The 23150-nt window shown below is 46.1% G+C and overlaps 1 protein-coding gene across 2 annotated transcripts; it reads right to left on the bottom strand.

The window, feature by feature from the left end:
- Nucleotides 1-11688: 11688 nt before the first annotated feature.
- MED20 (mediator complex subunit 20) lies at nt 11689-23089 on the bottom strand. 2 transcript variants are annotated; one of them, XM_036413698.2, is made up of 4 exons: nt 22969-23089; nt 20695-20849; nt 13665-13918; nt 11689-12320 (listed from the first exon to the last, which is right to left on the bottom strand). In XM_036413698.2, the coding sequence occupies exons 1-4, from the start codon at nt 22980-22982 to the stop codon at nt 12105-12107; spliced, it is 639 nt and encodes a 212-aa protein (XP_036269591.1). In that variant the 5' UTR covers nt 22983-23089; the 3' UTR covers nt 11689-12104. The 2 variants fall into 2 exon arrangements, with proteins under 2 accessions (XP_036269591.1, XP_045429028.1); XM_045573072.1 differs by lacking the exon at nt 22969-23089 and adding an exon at nt 21881-21918.
- Between the last annotated feature and the right edge of the window lie 61 nt (nt 23090-23150).

Genomic DNA, 23150 nt, shown 5'->3' with positions numbered 1-23150 from the left:
AGTGCTAAATCAATCTAGTCACCTTGAACACCTGCTTAACAGAATCCACAATCCATGAATACAGTTAGCAGCTGAATTCAGAAAGATTTAAGATTCTAAGTTATTTATATATATTAACAACCAATGTTTCTAATATCCACAAATCAAAATCAAATCTTTGCTATTACAAATGCCTTTAACCTAATCTTTGCTTTTACACAAACACCCACAAAATGGTAGTACTCCAAAGAATTTACCTGCCTTTGAAAAAAAAATATCTTTGTGTATCTCAATGTATACTAATGAAATATCCTCAAATAAGATTCTCAAGAACAGTTTGCATTTTTTAAAGTAAATTCTATTCTATCCTTTAGCACCGTTAAGTATAATCATTCGTAGTCTTAGCTAAATGTAAGACCTTCAGACTAAAAATCATCCAATAGTAAAAATAACCTAAATTTTGTCTCAAATTCTTATCTTCCTTTAATTTCCCAAAGTGTCTTAAAAATAAAATCTTCTGTAAAGTTAATATCAATATTGGCTTTCTTTAGTCACACCTACAAAATAGGAGAGTAGTGAGCTGTCCAAGGCTCCAGTTTGCATCATATTAGAGGTTTTCTCCATGACAAAAACTACTCACAAATTCATTATTTAACCTAAAAAAGAAGTCCTATTCCAAAATCCTTTACTACTCTACAAATCTCCCTGTCTTTATTTCATTTTGCTAAATGGATGCCTCCTCCCATCCTTTGAAATGTCCCACACAAAGCTAAAAGCAGCTCAGGAACTCAAAGCCTTCATAGCCCTGATTTAATCTCTTCCTCAGCAAACTTCCCTAGTCGGTCATTTGCCTCTTTCTGAAATGATTTTTCTGTATTCTCCAGCCACCAAGCACAGAGAGGTAGAAATCTGGCTATTTGTCAAAACAAAAAGATCTTCATCTTTATCTCACTAACAGCGGGCTCTCCACTGGCAATGAAAATACCGTGGATAAAGCACTCTGCTGGCCCAGGGCTTGTCAGCAACAACACAGCACTGTCACACCACACAGGCACAGCCACCCTGTTTAAAAAAAAAAAAAAAAAATGCGCCCCGTTTTCCCGAGATCACAACCCCAGTGAAATGCAGAGGTTTTCGGCAGCGAGTTGATGCTTTATCATTCAGACAAGAACAATATCAAATCAAAACGAGTCTCATCTCTTCCAAGTGGACATAAAAGTCAAATTAAAAACAATGAAAGGCAGAAGCAGATTCAAAATCCCTTGAAGAGAGAAAGACGTTTCTGAAATTTCCTACTTTTATGGACAAAAGGACTCCAGACAGTTTCAACACGGCCTCTTCTCAACAAAGAATTCCTCCCCACTCCACTTAGTTTGTACCCCTGTCTCTGGTCTCTTCACTCACCATGGTGCCTCCTCTTCTGGACCAAAGGCTCCCTACACTTGGTCCTTCACTAGGGCATCTGTGCCCTGACCCATGCAGACCTTCTGGACTATCTCCCCACAACATGCACATTTGCTTCCCCGCCTCTGCACTACACCCCAGCTCTGCATCCATCAGGGTTCCTCTGCTTTTCCTGAACCCTGTGCTCTTCCCTTACTCCCCTTCTCACCATTTAAACCCCGGGCCGCCTCTGCCTGGCTCCTCTCACCCTCTGCTCTCAGCCCCATCTCTCCTCTTCACTACGTTTACCTCGGCTCTTGCTGAACCTCATCCATGACCACAATTCCGCAGTTACCCTGTCCCACACCGCCATCACTTCTTACACCCGTCCTCTCTTTCCTTTCGGCTTTTCTGGTCCCCGAGTTGTCCTATAAACGTCCTGGCTCTCATCTCTATGGCCCTGCACCATCCCAATACGCTCTCAGTCCTAACTCCACCTGGGACCAGTCCAGTGTTTCAGTCCCCCTCTTTCACTTTCAAGAATGTGCACCCATCGCCCGCCACTGACCCGTTACCTTTCTCAGACCCTCGCAGTTCCCGCCCACCGCCGGTCCCAGTCCTTCAGCTCATCCCGCCCTGCACTAGTTCACACCCTCGTCACGTCTGGCTCTTAATCACTCCCTCTCTCTCCTCTGCGCCCAACTATCACCCCAGCTCTGCCTCTCCCTGCCGCCCACTCCCAACTCCAACCTCAGTGCCCATCGCCCCACCACCAACCCCCGCGGAGCTCTGCTCCTGCACCTTAACCCCGGGGCGGCTCTCCCAGACGCGGTCTTCCAGCCTCACTCCTCGCCCGGCTTCCCTAACACCCTCCCCGGTTCCTGCCTCCTCCTGCCTCCCAGGCTGGCTTTTCTCCCGCCTTCGTCTAACCCTCACTCCCTTCAATCCTCATGTCATTCTCAGACCCGTTCCCCGCAACCGCCCCTCAAGCCAGCCTTCCTCTCTCCTCCTCAAGGCTCGGACCCAAACCCAGCCGTCGCCCACCCCGCCTAAACCCAGCGCCGGCGCGCCCGGACCGGACCGCGGTCTCCGGTCTCCCGCCTCCCGCCGGCCCCCGCCCCGGGCGCTCCGGCCGCCGGCGCCGCGGCCCCGCCCCCGCCGCCGCTCCTCCCGCCCGCGAGGCGCGCGCCGCCTTTGTCGCCCCTCACCCGGCGTGAGGATTTTGCTTCTTTAAAGGGGAGGGCCAGTGAGCCGGAGACTCCTGTCCCCGCCTCCGAGTCTTGGAATGGGCTCCCTGGCCGCCCCGGCCCCCGTCTCCCCCACCCCCTGGAGCTACCCCCCCCCTCGGCCGCCTCCCCACCACCTCCACCCCTTCCTCCACCGGCCCCCCCCTCTATTTACCGCCATCGTCTGCACGCGCGAGCTGTCACCGGGGCGAGACAACCGCGCTCGGCCCCGCCCCCTCCCCGCCTATTGGTCCGCGCGCCGGAGCCCCGCCCCCGGCCCCTGCATTGCGCCAACGGCGCAGCGCTGGGCCCAGACCCCGGCGAAGGCGTCGGCTCGCAGGGTTCGCGCCGCGGGCGCAAAGTTTAGGGTCAGCCGGGACCGAAGGCCAACTGAGCCCCGCGTGAGGGGCGGCGGCGTGGCGGGACGCTAGGAACCGAAGTTTGATTGAAGCACAAGAGGGGTAAATAAGGAGGTTTCCAGACAAAGAGACTCTTAAGGTACCGAGTCTTCGGTCCGTCCCTCCTCCTTAAAGGGCCAGACTCTCCCTTGCCCTTCTCCCAGCCCTTCAGCCGAGGAACGGGGAAAGGAATATGAGTTCCCCGCACTTTTTGGAGCTTCTTTAACATCCCTCATCACCGCCACGGAGGGAAAAGCCTTTCTCACTCTCCCGTCTATGCTTTTATTTTTTTTTCTGTTAAAAGACTTAAGTTTTAACAGGGTTGTTTGTTCTGAGCAGGGGGGTTTCCTGAGACAGCGCCTTCGGTAAAAGTTACTGCTGGCTTCCGGACGGGAGAACACGTGTCTGACTTTTGTCATTGATGACCGAGGCGGGATTCAGCTTTTTATGGAAATCCCCTCAAGGAAGTTTCACTCCGTTCACTGAAGACGAACGTTCTGCAGATCGTGGGGATGGAGACCATAGGGAAACAGAACGGCGGCTCTTACAAGCCTTCTGTCTGAGAAAAGGTCTTTCCCCAGCAGCCTTTGGGTACATTGTCCACATATAACTTGTGAGTGGCGACGGCACCCCAAGTAAAACCAACACTGTTACATCACCCAACGCATGACTAAAGCAGGTAAAAGCTTATATTTAAAGATGAGGACAAGGAAAAAAGCATGCGTTATCAGCTACACTGGCACAAGGCTACACACTTGTAAATATGAAATAGAGAAGCATGAAGGCTAAAGGGAAACAGCACTGCATGTCCAAGCATAAAACTACAATGCCTGGAGCCAAGCTCAATTATGTGTGACACATTTCCAAAGGCAATTAACTTGGACATTTTTAAGAGATTTGATGGAAGAAAGGACCTGGCGACTGATTGATTTGGTGAGGATTTTGTCACGTGGCTCGAGTTCAAAGTTAGATATACAGTTCAGCATTCCCTTTGTTGTCTATCACCTTTAACATTATTCTTTTTAAGAAATTCTTATCTTACATTATAGTTCCTTACTTATTTTCTGCCTTTGGTCCCCAAACTGCCCAAGAAAACTCTTGGAGAATAAAGATTGTATCTTATTCTTTGTTAATTCCCTAACAAAGAGCCTGATGCATACTAGGTGCTTTTGTTGGGTGAAGGATTGGAAAGATACCTAAGACATCTGAAGGAAGAGGTACTTACCCTAAGAATAGCAATCTCCAGCAGGTAAAGATTCTCAGTGCTGTGAGCATTATTATTACATCAGTGTTCCTCAAAGTATGGCCTCTGGGGCCCTTGGGATCCCTGATACCCTTTTGGGTGTGGAGGTGGTCTAAGATCAAAACTATTTTCATAATAATATTTGAGATATTATTTGCCCTTGTTAATGTGATGACATTTGTACTGATGATATACCAAAAGTAATGACAGGTAAGCATAACCAATGGATACAGACACCAGGGGGGTGAGGCATGGGGGAGGGGTAATGGGAGGATAAGGACACATATGTAATACCTTAATCAATAAAGAAAAGAAAAAAGGACAGATAAAATTGTTACTGCCTTAACACAAAGCAAAGCAATGGCATTAAATTGTTCTAGCAATAAAGGTTTTTATTCTTGCCACCCAATCACAAGGAAAAAAAATACCTGTTCTACTCAAGGAAATCCTTGGTGAAGCACTAAAAATTATTGTTTTATTTAAGTACAGTTCTTTTCAATAATTCTACTCAATGGATGTATGCAGAAGGCATTTCCTTACATAAGCACAATCATTTTCTTGAAGAAAAGCACTTGTACAATTTCTCTGAATTTTGAACTGAATTAGCAACTTTCTTCGTGGAATACCAGTTTTCCTTGAAAGAACAGCTAACGGATAAACTAAAGTAATTCAGCCTTAGGGCTCTGACAGATATTTTGTCAACAAAACAAAACAAAACAAAACAGTGAGCCTGACAAGCATGTTTTAGCAAGGATAAAACTCATGCCCTCAAACAAAACTTAGAATTTTTGAACACTTGTATCCATCACTGTGAGCTTAACAGCTACCCAGGGATTTTCTGGTGAGAGTGGTTGTGATATTAACAAATATAACTTTTTGATACTGTACTGTGAAATGTGTGTCAAAATTCATAAGATTAGCAGTATTTTCCAAATGACCAATGCACCAACCACACCTTGGTAAAAAGATCCCTTCCAAGTGCAAAATAAACCAATGAATGCTAATATATGAGCACAAAAAATTCACTGAGTTTGAGATTCCACATTGCAACTAACCTTTAGTGGAATTGTGATGTAGAATCAAAGAATTTCCACAATTACCTGAAAAGATTTTGTTGTTGTTAATTTCACCAGAGGTCCCTTTTCTTCCCTATTGCTTTTGAGAGGAGAAGGGAAAAGAAAGAGAAAAACATCGATGTGAGAGAGACACATCCACTGGTTGCCACTCCATGTGCTGTGCCCCTCCAGCCAGGTACATGTCCTAAACCGGGAATTGAACCCAGGACCCTTCAGTGAGCAGGCTGCAACTCTACCCACGGAGAAAAACCAGCCATGTCTGAAAATATTAATACTAGAGGCCTGATGCATGAAATTCATGCAGGGGGGGAGGGTCCTCAGTCCAGCCTGTACCCTCTCCAATGTGGGTCCTCTGGGGGGATGTCCGACTGCCAGTTTAGGCCTGATACCTGTGGAATTGGGCCTAAACCGGCTATCAGACATGCCTTTCACAATCAGGAACCGTTGGCTCCTAATTACTCACCTGCTTGCCTGCCTGATTGGCCCTAACCCCTCTGCCTGCCAACCTGATTGTCCCTAACTGCCCCCTGGTAGCCTAATTGCCCCTAACCACCTCTGCCTTGTCCTCACACTCAGGACTCAGGGTTCCCTCCTCTGGCCAGCCGAAGGCACCTGGGACCCAGGCTTCTATCCCTCTGGCTAACTGCAGGCACTCTTCTCACTAAATTTTTTAAATAGTTATTTTTCATTAAATATTTTATTTATGTTAACATGCAATAAGTTTAGTGTTGCCTTTAAATGAATTAAATATTTTTTCACTATAAATTTTTTTGATGAGCCGAAACTGATTTGGCTCAGTGGATAGAGCGTCGGCCTGCAGACGGAAGGGTCCCGGGTTCGATTCCAGTCAAGGGCATGTACATTGGTTGCGGGCACATCCCCAGTGGGGGCTGTGCAGGAGGCTGCTGGTCGATGATTCTCTCTCATCGATGTTTCTATTGTATCTATCTATCTCTCTTCCTCTCTGTGAAAAATCAATAAAACATATATTTTTAAAAATTTATGATGGTAAATATCAATAGATATAACCTATATAAACAAAAGCTCTTTGGGGGTATTCAATAATGTCTAAGAACACCTAGGAGTCCTAAGACCAAAACATTTAAGAACTATGTGTAAGATGAACACAGAATAAGAAGGCTATTTTCGATAATTCAAATATGAAACAACTATGCAGGATAGTTAACAAAAGATTTTATTGTAGCTTCAGAGTTAAGAGCTTAGGTAGTTCATAAATGAGGAATGGAAAATAGAACAGGAACACTGAACTTTGTTTAAAGACACAACTGATTACAAATGCAATCATGATACACATGGCATTAAAAAAAAACAAAAAAAAAACATTCAGAGACAGCCACAACAAAGGCTTGGGAGCTGAGGGGAAATAGGAATAGATTTGCTTCAATAAAAGATTAAAAGATACAGTTGTTGCCCTCACTGGTTTGGCTCAGTGGATAGAGCGTCAGCTTGCGGAATGAAGGGTCCCAGGTTCAATTCCAGTCAAAGGCATATACCTTGGTTACGAGCACATCCCCAGTAGGAGGTGTGCAAGAGGCAGCTGATCAATGTTTAAAAATCAATAAAATATATATTTTTAAAAAAGATACAGTTTCTAACCCACTTCTTTTTTTTTTAAGCCCAACCCCTTTTTCTTTAGGTTAAAGAAAAATAAGTAAAATGTTATCACTATGAATATTAAAAACATATTTCCAGCCCTAACCAGTTTGGCTCAGTGGCTAGAGAGTCCGCCTACAAACTGAAAGATCCCAGGTTTGATTCCGGTCAAGGGCATGTACCTAGGTTGCGGGTACATCCCCAGTAGGGGGTGTGCAGGAGGCAGCTGATCAATATTTCTCTCTCATCGATCTTTCTGACTCTCTATCCCTTTCCCTACCTCTCTGTAAAAAAAATCAATAAAATATATTATAAAAAAGAAAGAAAAAAAGACCACGAATCCTTAGACGAACAGGGCAATCACCAAACTTTGCCCACTTGGTTAATTTTTTTAAAAAAATAAAAAAATAAAAATGTATCAAAGCTTAATATGAGATGGTCCATACAAACGGTCCATACAACTGTGTTAACTGATCTGGTTACAAAAAAATACAAAAACCTATATGCTGAATATATTCTTTGAACCCTCTCTACACTGCTTGTTCTCTAATATAACTCTTTCCACTGGAGAATTTTAACCTGTCACTGAACAGCAATGACCTCACAACTTCCCACCTTAAACATCCTCACCAAACGCCAATACCTTCAGCACCATTAAAAGATGCAAGAGCAGAAGAGAGACAGCATCTCCTTCCTGACGAAGAACTCTTCTATTCTCCATTGAACCTCGCAAGGAGCCGATGAAATATGGAGAGTTGGAATCACCCCACTTTACAGATGAGACCCAAAAAGACCATCCTGATTGAGGCAAATTAGAGTACTATGGCTAGCACCCAGCCATCTGTCTCTCACACTTGGTCTCTTCCCATTAATAGGCTGCCTCAGAACAACTGTCACATCTAATCCCTAGCCTTGCCTTTCCTACGTGACAAAAGATTTCTACCCTTAAAAACAGGTCAGTGCCATCTGATGGGACAGAAACGTGCTGGGAAATGAAACAGAGAATAAAAGAGAATTAGGATTCTTTGTCATAATAGTTCCAAGAATTTTTTTAACCTGCTAATTTCATCACAGACACTAGGAACTATTTCTCTGCCATCAATCACCTTATGAAAATATATATATATATATATACACATTATGCCAAATTCCATCATAACAATAATTTCCAGATCTCATCGAGTGTGTCATAATGGAAGAGTAACTGGGGGGGCCACTAAGAAAACCTGCTATCAAGATTGCTTCATACAAATTTCTCCCACTCATTTCTACAAGGTTCTGTCTATGTTTATGAAGGAGCAGCCCAGCTTCCCAGAAACTGAATGAAAGGCCTGAAGGACTACAACATGAAGGAGGAAATTCCATGGAGAGGATCCCAGATAAGGTGTCCAAAAGGCAGGGCAAGGTCTTGCTCCCAATAAGCCAGTTGGATATTTGTCACGCCTGCTTTATTTTTGTCTTCCTGCTGTCTCCCCTCAGAGATTCATTTTTTGGATCACGATCTCTGGAGATACTCTAGTGAACCCTATAAATCTATCCCCCCAAAACTGTGCACCTATACAAAACAGTCTCCAGTTTTAGGACATCTTAGGCCTCTTGAGGCTCCCCTTGGGGGTTGATGACATGCAGTAATGTTAGAACCCCTATTTTAGGGTCATAGTTCATGCATACTCCGGCACCATCTAATAACAAATTCCTCATTAAGCACAATACAATCTCCATAATCTGCTAGGGAAAGGGCAAATATGTTTTGTTGTGTTTTTGTCTTAAGAGTTAATGAGAAAACCAGTGAAATACAGAGATACAGATGAAAAGGATTTCCCTATATGTGGCAAAGTCAAGGCTGCATGACATGTGGGAGGGATGGTGTTAAAGGTATGATACTGAAGGTCAAGCTAGCTGACCTAAAGGGTCCCTTCTAACCCAAGAGACTGAAGGACAGAAACTCCCCTTGGGGAAAGTCCACCCCAGGAAGTGACTGCTCTAAGGCCAAAGACACCAACCCCTGAGAGAACCCCCAACTTGTAATACAACTGGTTTCAGCCACTCCATATGGCAACTGTAACCAGGGCCTGCAGCCCAAAGCACTCAAACAGCAGCAGATATGGGAAGGGAGGCTGTGGGGAGAGACAGGCAGTACTGCGAGTTACAAAAGGCCACACATATACATCAGTCCTGCATGACTCCAGATCTTCTGTGAATGTCTTCAAAATGTTCAAACTATAGACCTTCCTATCTTATACTTTAAGAGCCTCAACTTTCAAAACCTGGAAGACATGCTTAACTGGGAGTTTCTATTACCTGCTAGGATTTTGAGATAGAAATTTCACTTCCTCATACTGAAGCCTCAAAAATGAATACTGAACCCACTGGTGGGAAGGAATGGTCAGTTTTTAGTTATTTTCTTCAGTGGAACAGTGACACCAATAGAGGTTGGGGAAATGTGACTACTTGCTACACAAGATCCAATGAAAGCAAGCAGGAGGCAGTACAGGAACAAGGTACAGTGAATCAGAACAGCACAGCAGGAACCCTCAATGGATACAAGAAATGGACCAAACACTAAATAAAGCATAGTGTCTCCCCAAATTCCAGCATTTGCCCTCTGCCTCTACAGCTTTGCCATTTGCCAGTATCATCTGTATTATAACTTAATAGTTCTCTTCTAAAAAAACTTACCCTCACCCTAAGGGATAAAGAGCTAGTTATAGTTTTCTCTAATCACATTAGAGTAAGACATGTGTTAATGTAACAATGTTTTCCACATTCCATTTGGAATCATCTGGCACCACAGAGGTCCAGTGTCACACTGACACAGGTTGGTTGCTAGGAGACCTGGTTGTGAAGTTTGGTCCTGATTCCAGCCTTATGTCTAGGAAGCCACTGCTTTCCCATCTTACAGGAGAACTAGATGAGCCCCACAGCTGCCCTGCCTAGCTCTGAGTCAAGGTTGACAGATTTCTATGTGGCTCTGGCAAAAGTAGCCACCAAGGTGACTTGTTTGCAGGATCCTAGAAATTCCCAGTTTCTGCTCTTTTGGGGGTAGCTACAAGTGGGGAAAGGGGTAATGCATTTGGAAGCAAAGGAAGTTGGGTAGAAGACAGCCTAGTGTAGAAGGAAGAACACGAGATTTGAACCCAAAAAATATGGCATCTCCATTTAGCAGCCAAGTTTAAGGTTTTTTTTCATTTGTAAAATGAAGATAACCATGCCCCTTTTCCTTAAATTTATACATTTGCTTCTAATTTTCAATCAACCGGAGCTTACAAAAATTCACACACTGATATTCCTAGACTACTCTTGCAAGACCCATCTAAACTTCACACAACTAGTCTATGGATAACATTTGGGCCCTTCGCACTCATTAATAGTTCCATTTTTGGCAATTTTGCAAGTGGAGGCATATTTGTTAAAATGTATTGCATTACCCGCCTTTTTTAGTGATAAATTTTTTTAACTGACACAAAGGACAAACACCAGCAAAACTAGCAGTTCTTAAAGCCTGAGCTGGACTTAAAGCTGGTCAAATGTGTGCTCATAAAAGACTGGCGGCAGCCTATGGAAAAATACAAGTAGGTACATTTGGATGACAGCACATAAATCAGAAGGCCAAAAACATAAGGTCTGTGCATTTTATTGTGTGTAAACCATATCTAAAACATACCTCAATTTCAATATAGCAAAAGTAAACCAGAAAAGCAGGGGGAAGTGAGCACAAATGCAGGGGACAGGTTCTCGAATTATGAAGTTGAATCAAGCTTCCTGCCAGCCAAAGCTAAAAGGATCTACTAACAGATTCTTGCTGCAGAGCCCTATATGTAAACAATTTCTCCTTAGGGCCTTCAAAGAGGGACAGTATCCTTGAGGACAGAGTGGCAGTATGTACATTAGCATCTTTCCTAAGACCATCCCCAACTGCATATGTCAATGTTAACCTGACTGGACGTTTCTGCAGCAGGTGTGGGGTGGGCAGGCAATGTTGATCAAATGAGCAGTTGGAGAAGCAAATGAGATGAAAAAGAGCTCAGTGTATCGAATCAACTGGGTGCATGAGAACTGGAGAGGCCTGGATACTGAGCCTTAGGCAAGGGGTTCGGAATTGACTTCCTAGTGTAACTAATCTAGCTAAACCAAAAGGGACTCTGGCATCAGCCCCATCCCAATCCAATTCATAAACAACTGGCTTTGCTAGAGGGAGTACTAACTGCAAAATAACAGCCAGAGCATTCCTGGGCATGTCCACTGAGCCCCGTGTAGCAGAGGCCATGAACTAGACCATTTTCTCCATCTTCGAGTCACAGGATCTCTGAGTTTTAACTGGGCACATGACTACTCAAATAAGAGGCTCTATGTCCTGCTGTCCCTTTCAACAAACAGTGGCCATAGTGGTTTAAGCAACTCCAGGTCATTCGTATCCTTAATAAAAGAAACTGCTTTGTTCTCTCTTTCCCCAGTGGAATGCGGACACAGAGCTGATGAGTCTGCTTTGACCTTGCAGACAAGGACAACAAGCTAGTGGTGGCTAGTGGTGGGAGATTAAAAAAACCCAAGTTCCTGATGACCTTGTAGAGTTAAACCTGCCCTGGACCATCTGACCACCATTGTTCTCTTAAAAGAGAGCTTACACTTCTACTAGGCTCTCTTTGTTACATAGGACTCCGGCAAGTCCCTAGAAAAGTCAACTCTCAATTCACATCAGCAAACGGGTCAGAAAATGACATCCATAAACTAAGCTGGCCTCCTACTCTTCTAGGAGGTGAAGCACATCCCTGAGCAGAGCAAGAGTCCTTTATTGCAGCACAGCCCAAACACAAAATGAGCCTGCCCTCTGGCCTAGGCCAAATCCACAATAATTGGAGATTCAGACGACTTTTCCACCAAGGCCAGGCAGGGACACCCCTGTCCTACCTCTGCCCCTACAGCAAGAGAGCTCCAAGCTTCTCCACTCTTCATAATTACCGACCTGGAGGACAGGCCAAGTCCAGTAAGGCAGGGAGTGAAACAGCTGTCAGGGGACTGTGTGTGAGGGTCAGGGAAGGGGGGTCTGGAGCCCCAGAACACAAGCCACAGCTGGGAACTGGAGGAGAGAAGCCTGGGTTTCTGAGACCCAGGGCCCTGAGGGTGTAGCACCTGCTCCTCCTGTGAGTCCCTTAGTGACGGAGCTCAACCATGCAGCTGCCAGTCACTAACGAATCCCAGCCACCGGCACCTGCTGCTGCTTGCGAATCTTGTTGAAGAGTTCCATGTACTGGACCATGGTATCTGCGGGGCCGTAGACTGTGTCGTGTCTGTTGCCAAACACTGCGGGAGCCCCTGGCGTGTGGCCGCCTAGAAAACTCTGTAGGAATTCGAGCAGCAGGCTCCAGCAGTCACTAGCTACCACACACGGGCCATATTCCACCTGGGACCAAAGGAACAGAGAATGAGGTGAATGCAGGTAAGGATGAGGACTTCTGTTTCCCTTTCACCTTCTACCCTTGCTCCCATCTTCCCTAACCCCAAGCCAAAGACACACACCTGCACAGGAAATATTCAAGCCGAGCACGGTATCTGGTTCCATGTGAGAACCCAGGGTCCCTGACTCATACTCATATAGGGGATCGATAGGGTGCAGAGTGGACACATATGCTCACAAGTCTCTGCAAGACCAAATATTACTCCCAGGTACACCCAGCCTGGGCTCCAACCCTGAGAAATAATTTCCTGATCAATGTAGCAGGGGCCACAGGACACACATCTTTAGCTTTCTCACCGGGGAAATCACTGGAAACCAAAAGGAGAAACAGCACAGAAACAGCGGGGTTACGTTTGTACTACAAAGTTGGAAATGTGGAAGATAAACACTGGGTTCCCCGTGGGTCTCAACAAATGCAAGGTGTCTCTCAAGCTGAAAAGGGCCAGGAAACCTTGGCCCTCAAGTACCCTGGAGTTTTAGAGCAGTAACACACTAATGCCCCATTCTCTGCTGGGGCCACCTTTTAGGACTTGGCCATCCCCATGTCTCCTCATTTGAGTCCCTCCTTAAATGCTGGTCCTGAAGGAGGCTCACATCCAAGTCACAGTGCTCTCACTGGCACAGAGTCCCCAAGCAATCTGTAGCATTTCTCACAGACTGACTTCAAAATGGTCTGTGTTCCGGCCCTGCTTTTGTAAAAAGCAGGCCCGGCAGCTTACGTATTTTTTTTTTAATCTCACACAGTGCTGGGCAGATTGTGGATTACCACTGGTCCTAAAGCCAGCTGCCTGTCACACTCCCTCTGTCATTTTCAGTCCATCCCTCAACGATGAAATCATCACACGTACCCTTTCCACCAGGAAAGTGGATAGCGTGGCGAAAGGAAAGGCACACCTTTGCTACGCAACTTTTGAGACCCATCTTACAGCACACTGAGGAGAGGTGTGCACCCACCTCCCAAAGTTAACTGCACCGAAAGTTGACCTGGTCGGCTCCAATCCTTTTGTGAAGGATGACTGGTCCCTCACAGAATTTGCCTGCCTCCCTTGGTTATCCCTTCCCTTTTCCAGCAAGCCAGCCTTTCTAAGCTTTCTACCTGCTGTGAACCCAGCTTCCAATTTCCATCCTGGTCTAGAGTCTCCAATGACAATGGACAGGGGAAAAGGTGCAGGTGCAGGAGTCAGGTCGGCATAAACACCGGTTTGCACTCAGAGGGACGTGGAAATCTGCAGTGCCCTCTGCTGGGCAGCTCCTTCAGCACATCCCGCTCCTAAGCCACCAGGGTCTTACCTCCACAGAGATGCCTCGGGCACTGGGCCCCATTGTGACCGTGCCCACCTTCACTAGGAAGTCACAGTACTGGTAGCGGGTGCCCCGGGTCTCGATCTTGCTGGCCTTGGCGTTCTGGAAGAAGCCCTTGAGCTTCACCATGAGCACGTCGAAGTTGGTGTCGGCGATAAGGCAAGGGCCGTTCTCAAAGAGGGCAAAGCAGCTTAAAGGGTGTTCCGAATTGTGCATCACATACATCAGCTTCCCGGTCTGACCTGCAGGGACAGAGATCCTGCTCAGCACTGACATCTCGTCAGCAAACCCCAGACTAGAGGCAAATCAGGAACAAGGCCAGATGGCAGCCCGTTCTGAAGAATAGCATGTGACAAAATGTACCCGCTTGACAGACAATGGTGAGGGGCACACAGGGAACTCGCCGGCGTTAATAGCAGTTGAATTTTTAAGGTGAGTGACAGGGTCACAGATAGATAATGATGATGATTTACTCTCAGACTTTACATGTAGTCTTTTATACAATCACTAGAAGCCCAATGCACAAAGATTCGTGCTAGATGGGCTGTCCTTTTCCTGGGTGCCAGCACCGCCTTTCTGCTCCGGCCCAGGCCCTTTCGGCTCAGGGTCTAGAGGGGCCTCTTTGCACTCCAGCCCCGCCTTCCCACACTGCCCAGAGGCCCTGAGAAGACTGGGTGGGGCAGAATGACTGTGTCATGGCTATGGCAATGGCACAAGTGTCCCGCCCACCCCCTCACTTAAGGACTGTATGCAAATTTTAACCACCATCTTTGTTGGGTTAATTTGCATACAATTCCTGATTGGCTGGTGGCATAGCAGAAGTACGGTCAATTTACATGTTCATCTATTATTAGGTATGACTAGAGGCCCGGTGTATGGGTGGGGTCCAGCCCACCCACCTTAATGGGCCCAGCGGGCAGAAGGGGAGGAGACAAGGGATATTGGCAGGTCGACCTTGCCAATTGGGGTGGGGGAGTGATCAGGGCCAGGGTCGGCAGGGGGAGGGGCTATGGGCAGTTGGCAGTCAGCCTCGCCACCTGGTTGAACTTCCAGTGGAGGGGACAATTTGCATATTAACCTTTTATTATATAGGACAGGTCACATAACAAGGAAGATGAAATAACAGCATTTCAATATGCCAAATGAAGCAGATGCTCTCTTCTGTCCACTCCTACCTTCCTTGGCCTCGCCCTCTTTGATATATAAGAGGCCCCAGAGACACAGCAAAGGGGAGTATCTGAGCATGAGGCTAGGAAGACAGACCACAGCCAAGCAGTGCTACATCTTGTCTTCATGCTCACGAAGCCTGGACTCCATTCTAAAGGCAATGGTGAAGCCTTGGACAATTTTAAGCCATCAGCCAACTTGGGAAGCTAGCATGCATGACAGCAGAAAGAGCTCAGCATCTGAAATCCAAAGGTCTAGTTTCTCATTGATTACTATAGATTTTCTGCAAGAAGGAAGCGAAGTTATATATTTATATATACTAGAGGCCCGGTGTGTGAAATTCATGCACCAGTGGGGTCCCTCGGCCTGGCCTGTGGAATCAGGCTGAAACTGGCTCTCCGACATGCCCCGAGGAATCCTGGATTGCAAAAGGGTGCAGGCCAGAATGAGGGACCCCACCAGCACACTATTGGGGTCAGGGAAGGGAGCAGGAGGTTGACCAGCTGGAATGGACCACAGGAGGGCTCCAGGGCATGTCCAGCCTGTCTTGCTCAGTCTGATTGGCCAAATCCAAGGAGCAAGCAAACCTACCAGAGTGTCTGCCCCCTGGTGGTCAGTGCATGTCACAGCGACTGATCAACAGGTCAACTATCTGCCCCCTGATGGTCAGTGCATATCATAGCAAGCAGTTGAGCAACCTTAGCATACCATTAGCTTTGATTGGTTGAACAGACAAGAGAACACACTTAGCAAATTAGGCTTTTATTATATAGGGTGTGTGTGTGTGTGTGTGTGTGTGTGTGTGTGTGTGTGTATGTGTGTGTGTGTGCGCACGTGCACGTGCACACAAGCGCGTGTGTGTGTATTTGTTAAGTGGAAAATGGAAGAAGGCAAATGGAAAGGAATATTTCCTCATAAGTACAAGAGTTAATGGATAAACTGCCACAATCTCAAATACTTATATTTATTAAGTACTTAAATTATTCCCAACATTGCCCTAGGGTTTAAGAAGCATACATGTAGAGGACTTAGCCTCGGCCTCAAGAAGCTAATAATCTCACTAGGGATAGATTAAAAACTTTAGGACCGAAGCTAGGATACAAAGAGAGGGCAGGACATGGAGTGTGCACCAGTGGTGTCCCTCAGCCTGGCCTGTGGATTTGGGGTGAAACTGACATTCTAGGTAATGATGAAAGAGAGAAGGGGGTGGGGACCTGGCTGCCACTTGCTGAACACAACAGGTTCTGCAAAAACTTCCCTGCACATCCCTTCTGACTGCCTTTCACCTCCTAAATTCACTTTAAACACTTCAACCCTCAAAAAGACATCCAAAGTTGATCTGTCATTATGTTCTTGTGCAAACTCACTGTAATAACATAATTCATTTGAGTCTGCAAGTATTCTTACTGTCTTAAAAATGTTATGAAAGTCAACAAAATGAAAAATGGAAGAAGGCAAATGGATTATGGGTCCCAGACCACCACCACCACCACCACCACCACCACCACATGGAAGCTTGTTACAGATGCAAATTATCCACCCACCCCAGACCTACTGAGTCAGAAAGTCTGGGAGAGAGGCCCAGCGACCTGTGTTAACAAGCCCTCCAGGTGATGCTAAATGCTGGTCAGTGTGAGAAATGCAGATCTAAAGGCACAAAGCCAGGAAGCAGCAAAGCTGGAATTCCAATTAGGCTTTCTGACCTCAACTTTATTGCTCTTTCCATTCTACCAACTACCTGTCAAGAATGATTTCTCTCTAACTGGACTGTAGTTCCTTAAAAACAAAGGTCTGATCAGGAAGAAAATAGCCCACACCAGGTAATTTCATATAAGTAGTGTGTCTGTATATATATACAAACCGGAGGCCCAGTACATGAATTTGTGCACCAGTGGGGTCCCTCAGCCTGACCTGCGGGATCGAACTGAAACTGGCTCTCCAACATCCCCCGAGGGGTCCCAGATTATGAGAGGGCACAGGCCAAGCCGAGAGACCCCACTAGTGCACTATCAGGGCTGAGAGGGATGCAGGGCATGTCTAGCCTGTCTTAGTCCCAATCGGCCAGACCCCAGCAGCAAGCTAACCTACGGGTCGACTGCCTGTCCCCTGGTGGTCAATGCATATCATAGCAACTGGTTGACGAGTTGATTTCCCCCCTGGTGGTCATTCCATGTCATAGCGAGCAGTTGAGCCACCTTGGCATATCATTAGCATATTACGCTTTGGTTGATTGAATAGGTGACCGGATGACTGGACACTTAGCATATTAGGCTTTTATTACATAGGATGTTTTATTTTCCAAATGCTTTCATAACCATTATATCTCTTGATTCTTGTCCTTCCTACTGAAGGCAAAACAATGGTTAACACTGTAATTTTACAAATGATGAAACTCAGTATAGCTCTTAGCTACCGCTTATTAAAGGTTCATTACAGCTGAAACTGGTTTGGCTCAGTGGATAGAGCGTCGCCCTGTGGACTGAAAGGTCCCAGGTTCGGTTCCGGTCAAGGGCATGTACCTTAGTTGCGGGCACATTCCCAGTAGGGGGTGTGTAGGAGGTAGCCAATTAATGATTCTCTGTCATTGATGTTTCTAACTCTCTATCCCTCTCTCTTCCTCTCTGTAAAAAAATCAATAAATATATACATATTTTTAAAAAAGGTTCATTACATGACAACCTCAGTTCTTGTGCTTTGCATGTATTAACTTATTTAATTTAATAAGTACTATACTAAACTTAATTTTAGGGTGCAAAAACAGAACTCTCACCAGACAGTTTCATTGGGGGTGAGGTGGTGGTGGTGGGGGCGGGGATTTAATACAGGGAACAAAATACAGGGGATAAAAAACTAAAACACCACATGGAATGATGATGTTATTCAAAAATTAGCAACACAATCAGCCATTATCATCCCTAAGCCTGGAAGGAAATGGATAGAGATGTGCTGATATTAAAGCCATGAGCAAAGGCTGCCCAGCAGGAGCTAGAACCAAGAACACAGCCAGAGACACTGCCTGAGGGAGAGACAAACTGTGGTCTCCCTTTCTCCTGTCCTCTGATCTTCCCCAGTGCCTTTGCAGGAGAAGTCCAGGGAATGGATCTATGGGGAAATGGGAAAATTACCAGCATAGAAACGGCTGCAGGTTGTGGGACTTACCTATGTGTGGTTAGTACGTGGCAGAGCTAGGATTCATTTACCTGATTCCATGTCTAGACTCTGAATCACTGTGCTATGGAACTGTCAAAGGGGAAGTTACTGCAGAACCCAGATTCCCCAACTCATATTCAAAGATCCTCTTCGCCTCCTTACCATCACCACCACCACTATCCACAGCCATCTCATCTTGTAATACATTTAATACAAAAGGTGATTCATCAGTCAAGGTTATGCTAACAAGGCAGCCAAAGCCACTGTGCAGGTGTGGCAAACAGGAAGCCTTTCTGCAAACAATTCTAGAAACTCTAAAACTCTACTAGAATCCCATACAAAAACATCTGAGCTTAAAGGAGTCTTTCTCAAACTTAAGAGTGCATAAAGGGAGGCTCGTTAAAATGGAGATTATGAGGCCCACAACACCAGTCAGTCCGAAAGCAGAGCCAGGAAATTGTATCTTTAACAAGTAGCCAAGATGATTTTGATGAAGTTAGTAACCAACCCTCCGAGAAGCACTGCTTTAAAAATGCAAAGTGCAAAAAGACTAAAACATGGGCCAGGTCGAAGATGAAGGATCAAGAATTAATGAATTGCCGACACCGGTGTGGCTCAGTGGATAGAGCATTGGCCTGCAGACTGAGGAGTCCCAGGTTCGATTCCAGTCAGGGGCAAGTCCTCTGGTTGCGGGCACAACCCCAGTGGGGGCTGTGCAGAAGGCAGCTGATCGATGTTTCTCTCTCATCGATGTTTCTAGCTTTCTATCCCTCTCTCTTCCTCTCTGTAAAACATCAATAAAATATATTTTAAAAAAAACAAAAAACAATGAATTAAGCCCTACCTGGTTTGGCTCAGTGGTTAGAGTGTTGGCCTGGTGACTGAAGGGTCCCAGGTTTGATTCCAGTCAAGGGCACATGCCTGGGTTGTGGGCTCGATCCCCAGTAGCGGTGGGGGGAGGGGAGGCTTCAGGAGGCAGCCAATCAATGATTCCCTCTCATCATTAATGTTTCTCTCTCTCTCTCTCCCTTCCTCTCTTAAATCAATAAAAATATATATATAAAAAAAAAATCTACACTAGCCAAAACCAGTCTGGCTAGTCAGTAGGGGTGTCGAACTCAATCAGAGAAGGGGCCAAAATCTAAAATCCAGCCTAAATCGCGGGCCGAATGGTTTACTGAACAGTCATAAACTGACAATGTTAACCAGAAATGTGAATTTAAAATGAGTGGAACAATCTTTTCCTTAACAGTGCTGTTAACCAACTCACATGCTATCAAGGATTTGGCCCGCGGGCCTTGTGTTTGACACGTGTGGGCTAGTGGATAGAACATCAGCCTGTGGACGGCAGGGTCCCAGGTTTGATTCTGGTCAAGGGAATGTACCTTGGTTGCGGCAGCTGATCAATGTTTCTCTCTCATTGGTGTTTCTGGCTCTCAATCCCTCTCCCTTCCTCTCTGTAAAATATCAGTAAGATAGATAGATAGATAGATAAATATATATATATAGATATATATATAGATATATATATAGATATATATATATATGGTTTAAAATCTACACTAATAAAAGAGAATCACGCAAATTAACCATCACTCCACTACACTAAGCCATGCCCACCAGCCAATCAGGAGCAAGTGTGCAAATTTACCCAACCAAGATGGTGGCTGGCCACCGAGCTAGAGCAAGCAGGTTTGGGTTTCCCCCAACAATAGAGGAAGCCAAGCTTCCCACCCGCCCTGGCTGGCCCTGGCTTCTGCTCAAAGCTACAAAGTTTCAATTATAGAAGATAAATAAATCCCAACAAAAATGGCAGTAGCCCCAGAGCTAGAGAGAGCAGGAGGCTTGGGTTGCCCCCAGCATTGGAGGAAGCCAAGCTTTCTGCCAGCCCTGGCTGGCCCTGGCCTCCACTCAAGGTTACAAAGTTTCAATTATAAAAGACAAATAAATCCTAGATACTTGCTTCCAGCTGGCCCTGGCCTCCGCTGAAGGAGGCGTTGAAAAAGAAAAAGAAAAAGGAAAAGGGAAAAGAAAAAGGAAAAGGAAAAGGAAAAGGAAAAGGAAAAGGAAAAGGAAAAGAAAAAGAAAAAAGAAAAAGAAAAATAGGAGGGGCTGGGACCTTGGGTCCCTGGAGAGTGATCAGGCCAAGATGGAACTGCAGGGGCTGTTGGTGGTAAACTGATCAGCAGGGGGCCCATCAGTGGGGGTGAGTAGGCCATCAGTGGGGGTCAGTTGGAGGTGATCAGGACAGCGGGGGTGGGGGCACAGTTTGGAGTGAGCAGGCCAGCAGGGGGGCAGTTGGGGGTAATCAGGCTGGCAGGGGGCATTTGGGGGCAAGCAGGTAGGCAGGTGAGTGGCTGGAGCCAGCAGTCCCAGATTGTGAGAGGGATGTCTGACTGAAGGTTTAGGACCGATTCCTGTAAACCAGCAGTAGGACATCCTTCGAGGGATCACAGATTGGAGAGGGTGCATGCTGGGCTGAGGAACACCTGTGCACAAATTTCATGCACCAGGCCACTAGTGTGTGAGTGTGTGTGTGTGTGTGTGTGTGTGTGTATTAAAAAAAAAAAAAAAGAATAAATTCAGAAACACATCTGCCACATGTTCAAGAATATCACTCTTAGAAGAAGATATCAGTGAACATAAATGTCTATCAACTCCAAGCCAGGATGCAGCCATCCCGCAGACACATCTCACTGACCTTGGCTGCCAAGGGTAGAAGCAGCCGTGTGATAGGTCTCACAGTCTACACAAAATGTTCCTTGCTTCTCTGCCCCAAGCATCTCCAATTTCCGGGTGAGGAGCTCCACGGTCTGCTGGACACTCTTGCCCTCGGCCACAGGCATCTGGGACACACTGGAAGGGAGAGAATCAAATCGTCAGTATCCAGAGACATGAGCACTGGCTGAGCCATTCTATCTCCCACGGAATCACAGCTCACCAGGACCATAGAGACCACCTACTGCGACCCCTTTATTTTAAAGATGCGGAAATAAGAGACCTACAGTCCCTAAGAACACAGATCTCGTGATTCTCTCACAACAGCGCAGTGAACGTCCTATCACACCAGAATTTCCTAAGCATGGCAGGTGCACCAACATTCAAGAGAAGATTTTAGGAGACACATAGACAACCCTTGACAACACTGTCGCGTAATGAGTTTCCTTCACAATTATTTCAGTTCTGACTATATCAAGGAGATAACCTTAACGTGAGGTATGTTTATCCCAACTCTTAACACTCCCAATGTGTGTAGCCAGTACAGTAAACCACAAGCCACACGTGGCCATTTACACTTAAATAAGAATGTAATCCAAACAATGAAACAAAAAGATGTTATTTCAAAGACTTCCTTCTATGGCAAGTAAAACTAGCTTCCTCTTTAGAGTGGTAGGTTAGTAACAGTCCCAAGCCCCAACTATATGCCAGACAGTGTCCAAAAGCCTTGAGATAAATAAACTATTTGAATCCTCACAATGGCCTTAGGTGTGCTATTATTTATCTCCTTATTACAAACGAGGAAACTGAAATACAGAGCGGTTGACTTGCACAAGGTCACACAGCTTGGTGTGGTGTAGCCAAGATTCAAAATCAGGCAAATTGGCTCTATCCGTGTCCTTAACTCCTATAGTAGACTACTTCCCTAGGGACATAATTAAAATACTTTTAATAGATTTAAACGGAAACATTAACAAATACTAGCACATGTACGTACTTAGCTATGTAAAAATCAAAAAGATGGCATTTGTGAGTGAATTCGGGGAGACACTACATTACTTGATAATCAACCAACCAAATGAAGCTATAAAGGTGGAGTCCTAATTGTTGCTAAAAATTGTCACCACTCTCCTTCAAAAAAGTACTAATAAGGAATGATGATGATGTACCTTATTTTGAAACATAAGAACATTCTTAAAACGATGCTACTGGGGTGAGAAGTGCGAGGAGTCTGAAAAAGTTGACGAGGATCCTAACAGAGAGCTCTTCCCCTCGGTCTGCCTTCTCTACCGAGAGAAGAAGGGCTTCCAGGACTCCAAGCCTCCGTGCTGCACACTTGCCATTCCCGTCGCCCACACATCCCCCTTACCCTGGGAATCAGAGGAGGCCGGTGGTGTCAAATATAGTAAACACAAACGCAATCACTGACAAACTGGCAAGAGCCTGTGCCAACAGGAGGTTCCACAGGCTCTGACCCGGGAAGCCTAGAGTCAGACTTCAGATAGCCTGGCCTCCAGGCCTCTCTGATTGGAAATGCTTACACTTACTGCTGTTAAAAAAAAAAAAAAAAAAAAAAAAAAAAAAAAAAAAAAAAGGCTCTGAAATCTAGCATTTTGGAACTAATGACTCCAAGAGCATATCTTTCCCTATCACCCTGACTTACAGTGAGTTAGAGATTTTAGAAGTTCACAGAAACAACACAAATCATGTAGAAAACAGGTCCTGAAGAAGTGATGTGCCTAAAACTCAAATCTCCTCATTCCCAATAGCCCTCCCCTGACCCCCAAACCGAAGACTTTAAAATGAGCAAGCTAGAAATTGAAATAGACTGGTCTAACTACATTTAGTGGCTGGAAGGAGAGACAGGGTGCAAACCTAAAAAAAGATACTGTCTCCTCTTTGCCTAGCCCTGCCTGCTGATGAGTTCTAGCCCACACATCCTCTTCCCGACCCTGAGGTTCCAACCCCGGCCTCACCGGCGGGAAGATGTGCCAAGAAAACGGGAAGGAGGCACCCAACCACTGATGGGTTCCTAGGATAAAACCCAGAAGGAAAGGGGCGCATCTCCAAGGAGCCAGGCCCGGAGACTCCACAGCCCTCCCTCACGGTGTCCCCGCACCCACACAACCCGAAGACACGGTGCTCAACTCCCGAGGGACGACAGACCCGAGCCCGACACTCCTCCAGGGTGCACTCCGGGCTCCGAGGGCCCTTCACGACCCCAAGTCCAGCCCCACAGTGTCCCCTGCGGCCCTACCAAGTCACTCCCATGATGTCAGAGCAGGAGGATGGCAGGACCAAACAGCTGAAACGCAGAGCTTTCCGGCCGCGCACAGTTAGTGAAGCCCCCTAACGCAAGCTGCGGTGGAGGGGGTGGAGCGGGGGGGGGGCGGGGGGGCGCTCCGGAAGTGACGTAAAAACAGAGCGCCCAGTCGACGC

Source organism: Pipistrellus kuhlii, unplaced genomic scaffold (assembly GCF_014108245.1).
Source record: "Pipistrellus kuhlii isolate mPipKuh1 unplaced genomic scaffold, mPipKuh1.p scaffold_m20_p_5, whole genome shotgun sequence".
Classification (NCBI taxonomy): Eukaryota; Metazoa; Chordata; class Mammalia; order Chiroptera; family Vespertilionidae; genus Pipistrellus; species Pipistrellus kuhlii.
The sequence above is the reverse complement of the archived record's forward strand: the minus strand, read 5'-3'. Positions and strand labels throughout refer to the sequence as shown.